Below are 6,341 nucleotides of genomic sequence, written 5' to 3' on the forward strand. Positions count from 1 at the left end.
GAAAAGTCGAAATACTCACATCGGCATGTATGGTCGGTACAAACCAAATCGCTTCTACAAACAGCAACCACACCGCACAACTCCCCAGGTACCTTGGCACATCTATAAAACCACGTTGTTAGTCAGGTAGTTTAAAGTTGGCGCGCAAACAATAGATATAACATTAACACTTACGTACCCAACTGTGAGAACTTCAGTATTCGGGCAAACCACATTCGCGTTTATAGATTGATTCAAGATTAGAAGCAATGCGACGGTTAAAAACATTTTATTCATTATAGTCACGAGGGCTCTAACCCTAAAACTTTTAATATATTAATTATCAGCAATAATAAATGACCCTTCTTAGTTGCTTTGCGTATACCGTATGCCAAATAGCTCCAGCAGCTTTTAACAAATACAACAATTTATTCCTTGAGGCGTTTCCACGAAAAACATTTCTCGCTCAACTAGCCCATCGTAAGTTAAACCTGTTTGTTCAAAAACAAATATTTACGATTTGATTTTGAAAATTCTACTAAATTATACAGACATTCCAAACTACCTTGGAATCGGTTGAATGACGTCACGCCGATGACATTCCACACAAGTGACGTCATCCATGAATATCATCATCATTTGCGACATCAACAGTTGATTGAACGTTCATCGTTATACCAATGGCGAATATTAAGGCGGTTATACCAAAGCATATGAAACCAACCGCCATCCACATGCGTTGTAAAGATATAACGGCGATTATGTAAGTAAATAATATCCGTTGCGAGTCTTTGGTTTATGTAAGTAAATAATATCCGTTGCGAGTCTTTGGTTTATGTAAGTAAATAATGTTGCGAATGGGGAATATACCAGACGGCGGACACACATTTGTGGATTTGGCCATAGAAACCTGATTTGTCGATCACGGGTATTTTTTAATAAATGTTTCGGCAACACTTTTTGGCTGCGAGTTTGACAAAATTTAAGTTTATTTGTTTTGGAAATCAAAATCGTTTTTATTATTTTAACAGTTAATTTTAAAACCAAAAACCCGAAATACATGGCGTTTTATGGTCAACAGGTATTTACATCATGTATAACTATATATACATAATTAGACTCACGTTTTACAGCCAGGTTACGGCGCTCCCCAACTTGATCCAACTGTGGTGGCTTGGTTCCATTCTGTAGACGCCGACAGAAGTGGTCACATATCTGCCGGGGAATTACAACAAGCGTTGACTAATAACGACTGGTCCAGGTTCAAACTGGAGACATGTTACCAGATGATTTGTAAGCATCTTCCACAACATTACTAAAACTAAAACAAGTACTTTCAGCCATGTTTGATCGGAATTACTCTGGCACGATCGACATCCATGAATTTAGTTCCTTATGGGGATTCATCAACCAGTGGCGACAAGTATTCATGGCGTACGACCAGGATCGGTCCGGCTACATCAGTGAAAACGAGCTACATACAGGTATAAGGAATGATGGTACAATGGATATCTTATATAACATTACGTTTTACCAGCTTTCACTAGAATGGGTTTCAATGTGACATCACAATTCACACGAACAGCAATGTGGAAGTATGACGTTTACAATCGACAACAATTAACTTTTGAAGATTTTATAAATTGTTCGGTGTTGATTCAGTCGTTGACGGGCCAATTCAAGCAGCGTGACGCCCAGATGCGCGGGAACGCACAAATAAGTTACGACGACTTCATGTGCGTTGCAGTCAATAATATTAAACCTTGAATTATTGCAAAACAAATCTAATTTAGTTCAATATGTATATAAGTGTCGTATTTAACAATTGTGTCACAATATATGAAATAAAAACAAGAAACATTATGACATCATACTCATTTTCAAGTTGGTTTTAAAAATATAAACCCGAAATAATATTTACCAATTTATTCATTCAAACTATTACATGTTACAGAATTTACATAAAACCGACGTTTGCTGCAACGCGCCACTTTATGTAGAAAACAACTGCTTAAAATATTTGTGACAAAATAAGTACCTGTTAACGAGGTGTTTATAAAAATACTTGATGGGTTATATGAAAATATATGGTAGCACCATTATGACATCACAGTGAGGTTTATGCTTTGTTAAACTTAGCGAAACAGTTTGAAACGAGAGCTTCTGATTGGTCCAAACTTGGTTGAAATCCAACATCACCAGCCATTGTTAATATTCGGTTCGAGAATCCGTCAACTTGTGTTTTGTCGAGATCGAGTATAAACCTGCGGAAAAATCGTCACAACATCGTCATCTAGTGTACAACAACGCCATCGTGTGGTTGGTACTTACTTGACGAGCTCAATGTTTAATCTCGAATGTTCGGCAAAAATATCTTTCAACGACGGAACCAAGAGATGAACCATGCTGTGTAATAGTTATGTAATGATGACATCATAACGATGACATCACAATACTAACCTCGCTGATACAAATGCAGCGTTGAACAAATTCTTGAATTTCGACTTACGCGGCAATTCGTTCACAAAATTTAATGGAAGAAAGTGAACACAAACTTCTTCGCAGGGAATCGGCGCTGCGGGGTAAGATGGATTACGTGGGGTAAGGTGGATTACGTGGGGTAAGGTGGATTAGGTGGGGTAAGATGGATTATGTGGGGTGAGATGGATTCCGATGGGGTAAGGTGGATTAGGTGGGGTAAGGTGGATTACGTGGGGTAAGGTGGATTACGTGGGGTAAGGTGGATTCGATGGGGTAAGATGGATTACGTGGGGTAAGGTGGATTATGTGGGGTAAGATGGATTATGTGGGGTAAGATGGATTACGTGGGGTAAGATGGATTACGTGGGGTAAGATGGATTATGTGGGGTAAGATGGATTAGATGGGGTAAGATGGATTATGTGGGGTAAGATGGATTACGTTGGGGTAAGATGGATTACGTGGGGTAAGATGGATTATGTGGGGTAAGATGATAATCAACGAACCGTAAAACTCTCGGTGTGATGTTCGTTCATGCGTCACTTCACTTTCAGAATCCCGTCGTTCTGGTTCAACGATTGCAACGACATCATTCCTAATGCTCTGTTGCCCGCTCGACAGCTCGTGAAACAACAACGTTAAGTTGTGTAGGGTGATGTCTTCGACTGTCTGTATATGATATCTATGTTAGTATATATAATATTTATGTTAGCATATATGATAACTGTGTTAACATATATGATATCTATGTTAGTATATATGATATCTGTGTTAATATATATGATATCTGTGTTAATATATATATGATATCTGTGTTAATGTATATATGATATCTGTGTTAATATATATATGATATCTGTGTTAATATATATATGATATCTGTGTTAATATATATATGATATCTTTTTTAATAAATATGATATCTGTATTTACATATGATATCTATATTTGGTATATATAATGTCTATGTTAGTATATATGATATCTATGATGGTATATATGATATCTATTATCTATGTTAGTATATATGATATCTGTTTATATATGATATCTATGATACCTTTGTTGGTTTCCCGTTGGCAGTTTTAAACAAACTTTTATCTTCAGCATCGAGGCCGAATGCCACGTACGGTCCAGTGATCATGTCGCCCCAATAACCTCGACACGGGACGCGCTCACCATCCCTCTAATGAAAGGAAATGTTATTTCTATCCACTGTACGTAATATATAACCTTACCCTCTTCAACAAAATCCCGCAAGCCATAGAATTATTCGGGCGATCGTAAATCCCCTCCCGAGTTTCAAACGCGACGCCGTTTTCCCTCCATCGAAAATATTCGTTTTTTGTGACAACTTTCGCCTAAAATTGGGGTAATATACAATGTTGGGGTAATATACAATGTTGGGGTAATATACAATGTTGGGGTAATATACAATGTTGGGGTAAACACGAAAACACAAAACTCACCCCAAGTTCATGAAGTTTCATTGATAGATCCCAATCGAACACCCCCTTTCTTGCGTCGTAACGAACCCCAAGATATTGTCGTAACCTGTTATCCCATAAACTTGAAATGTTAAAATATTTTGGGTTTGGTTCCCGCCAGAACTTGAAGATACCTTCCAGATAATCCCGTTCTTTATACTTGAAATAAATGCTTATTATTACTTGGTTCGGTATGATTATGACATCACAAACCCACTTTTAGTTGTGAAAGATCAATTGTCGGCATTCTTTCATCAAAGTAATCTAGGTCTGTTATCATCTCAATAAACAAATTCGCTTTTTCTTGCAAATATTGCGCGCTTTGTTGGCGAATTAATGCATTTCCATAAAGTTCGGAAAATAAATCAACTTTCTCTGTAATTCATTTATTATTAATATGGGGTAACATATATTAAAAGTAACCAAATACTCTCGGCTTGAATAAACTATCATGGTAACCATAGAAATCATAATAATCATATACCTTGCAATCCAACTTTATCGCTAGGTTCCAACGCAAGCGTCAACAACAACAAATGTCGGCCAAGCAGTTCAAGGTTGTTTTCAACGACGTAAATCTAAAGTTAAAAAATTAATCAAGTTACAAATATTATGACATGATACTTACGTGAATCTTTCGTTTCTTATGTCGTCTCCTCTGCGCCATTGTCTTTAAGATATGACGGCAATCTCCGCTTCCAATCAAGAGGATGTTCATTACTTCGATCCCCTCCTCGTTTGTTGGCAAACAACCTCGCACATCTGTGATGTCACAAGTCATGTATTATATAATGAATAAATATAAGGGAAACGTCGTTATAGCACGGGTGTTCTGTTTTATTCACCTCGTGCATGCTTACGAGTTACCACGTATGTAACTTTGTGGGTGATTGTTTTTGTGTGGCTGATAATTTGGACAACCCATTAGTGACCACTGGGTTGGAGCAATTGTTGTTAAGTGTCTTGCTCAAGGACACATACGCCAACAATGGTAGCAGCATCGAGCGCCCATTTCGTCCGGTCCAGAGTTGAGCACTCACCACTTTGTCACAGCGCGTTAATAAATGCACATTATGATGTCATAATCACCTTCTTGAAGATCAATAGCAGGGGAAAACCCCCACATCGTTACTGATCCAAAGCCTTCTCCTGAAGTTGTCATTTTAAAACATTCGCCACAAATTTAGGATTTATTCAAATTTATAAATTTATTTGTAACAATTTTCACTTTTCCTTGTAAACCTATTTAAAATTAAGTGTAGTATTACATTGTACGTTTTATATCTAAGCTTGCGTCTCAACTAAACTCGAATGATTCAAACTTTTCAATTCTAGAACCAAAGAACAGACAAAAGAGTCACCAACATAGAAACAACATTCATGTTTCGTTGATTTTGACAAAACAACTTAAAAAAAACAATTAATTTAAACCTTGTAGACATTCACTTATCAGTTCGTTTATATTTAAACTTATGTTTGGTGTCTATACTCACTACTGCCACGGAGCGGTAAAAGTTACACTAAACAATATCCGATAGATGTCGCTGGTTATGTTTTATACTGGAAGGGGGTTATTTCGGAACTAAACTTGCGGTTGTGGCCTATACATAATAACGCTACACCCCTGAACTTAAACCAACTCAGAAAATCTAAGTCACGTGGCATTTATCAACACTCGTATGACGTCATAATCCTAATTCATCAACGGATAGTGACGTCACAATCACTACAATACAGTTATGATAACAATCAAATTCAATAATGACATCACATAATTATTCGAGCGTCACATGAGGTTTTGATATAATTTGAAAATAAATAATAATTTGTTGAAATATTTGATGTTTTAACATTGGTCTTGATTCATTATGTTGCCCAACCATCTTGAATAGCTTTGTAGTCGCGTGTAAACGCCTGGGATGTCACGTTTACATTTCACGTCGCCCCAACTTGTAATTCCAACCAAATAATACGAATTATTCTTCAAACAAACAAGTGGCCCTCCAGAATCACCCTGTGAATAATCACACCGATTATGACATTACACCCATTATGACATCACATCCATTATGGCATCACACCTTGCATGAATTGGAACCCGCAGCTCCCGCACAAACCATCGAAGCGTGAATATTGTAATCCGACCAATAGTTTGATTGACAGGTGGAATGATCAATTATCGGAACTTCAGCTTGCCGTAACGAATCTTCTATTCCGTCAACTGTTAACATGATGTTTATATATGATGTCTATGTTTATATATGATATCTAAGCTCACCATCAGGGTTGGTCCTACCCCACCCAGTGGTCGCACAAACATATCCTGCATCAAACCGTTCTTCATTATGATGTAACAAACAAGCAGGTTGAACCCATTTAGTGTCTCGAGCGGAACC

General features: G+C 37.3%; 4 protein-coding genes across 4 annotated transcripts in view; 1 reads left to right on the plus strand and 3 right to left on the minus strand.

Moving 5' to 3' along the window:
• The window catches only part of LOC108950181, a gene marked incomplete at its 3' end in the record, with an annotated part of 2,430 nt that extends 1,953 nt beyond the window's left edge, over positions 1-477 (minus strand). The window contains exons 1-2 of the mRNA XM_018815150.2: positions 179-477; positions 20-102 (exon numbers count right to left, since the gene is read on the minus strand). Coding sequence (XP_018670695.1) covers positions 20-102; positions 179-276 — 181 coding nt within the window. The remainder of the gene's footprint in view (positions 1-19; positions 103-178) is intronic.
• A 433-nt stretch (positions 478-910) lies between these two features.
• Positions 911-1,849, plus strand: LOC100184311 (peflin-like). The gene is made up of 4 exons (XM_002130550.5): positions 911-1,060; positions 1,113-1,272; positions 1,320-1,463; positions 1,517-1,849. Exons 1-4 carry the CDS (start codon positions 1,040-1,042, stop codon positions 1,744-1,746), a joined length of 555 nt encoding a protein of 184 aa, XP_002130586.1. The 5' UTR covers positions 911-1,039; the 3' UTR covers positions 1,747-1,849.
• Positions 1,850-1,890: 41 nt separating this feature from the next.
• Positions 1,891-5,217, minus strand: LOC100186702 (dynein assembly factor 3, axonemal). Its single transcript, XM_002130605.4, has 11 exons — positions 5,035-5,217; positions 4,574-4,707; positions 4,430-4,523; positions 4,163-4,320; positions 3,928-4,104; positions 3,697-3,819; positions 3,519-3,644; positions 2,965-3,127; positions 2,440-2,554; positions 2,311-2,385; positions 1,891-2,243 (listed from the first exon to the last, which is right to left on the minus strand). Exons 1-11 carry the CDS (start codon positions 5,105-5,107, stop codon positions 2,099-2,101), a joined length of 1,383 nt encoding a protein of 460 aa, XP_002130641.1. The 5' UTR covers positions 5,108-5,217; the 3' UTR covers positions 1,891-2,098.
• Positions 5,218-5,391: 174 nt separating this feature from the next.
• Positions 5,392-6,337, minus strand: LOC101242836 (chymotrypsinogen B; the record flags this gene model as incomplete). Its single annotated transcript, XM_009862767.2, is given in 3 exon segments — positions 5,392-5,959; positions 6,027-6,166; positions 6,224-6,337. Coding segments are annotated over 3 exon segments (422 nt in total), but the record flags the coding sequence as incomplete, so codon positions are not given.
• Between the last annotated feature and the right edge of the window lie 4 nt (positions 6,338-6,341).

This window comes from Ciona intestinalis, unplaced genomic scaffold, assembly GCF_000224145.3.
Source record: "Ciona intestinalis unplaced genomic scaffold, KH HT000036.2, whole genome shotgun sequence".
Classification (NCBI taxonomy): domain Eukaryota; kingdom Metazoa; phylum Chordata; class Ascidiacea; order Phlebobranchia; family Cionidae; genus Ciona; species Ciona intestinalis.

Coding starts and splice junctions, on each gene's coding strand:
- LOC100184311 (XM_002130550.5), top strand. CDS start 1,040: ATGGCGTTTTATGGTCAACAG. Junction 1,273..1,319: donor GACATGTTACCAGATGATTT/GTAAGCATCTTC, acceptor AAGTACTTTCAG/CCATGTTTGATCGGAATTAC. Junction 1,464..1,516: donor TGAAAACGAGCTACATACAG/GTATAAGGAATG, acceptor ACGTTTTACCAG/CTTTCACTAGAATGGGTTTC.
- LOC100186702 (XM_002130605.4), bottom strand. CDS start 5,107: ATGACAACTTCAGGAGAAGGCTTTGGATCAGTAACGATGTGGGGGTTT. Junction 4,524..4,573: donor ATAAGAAACGAAAGATTCAC/GTAAGTATCATG, acceptor TTTTAACTTTAG/ATTTACGTCGTTGAAAACAA. Junction 2,555..2,964: donor ATCACACCGAGAGTTTTACG/GTTCGTTGATTA, acceptor CTTACCCCGCAG/CGCCGATTCCCTGCGAAGAA.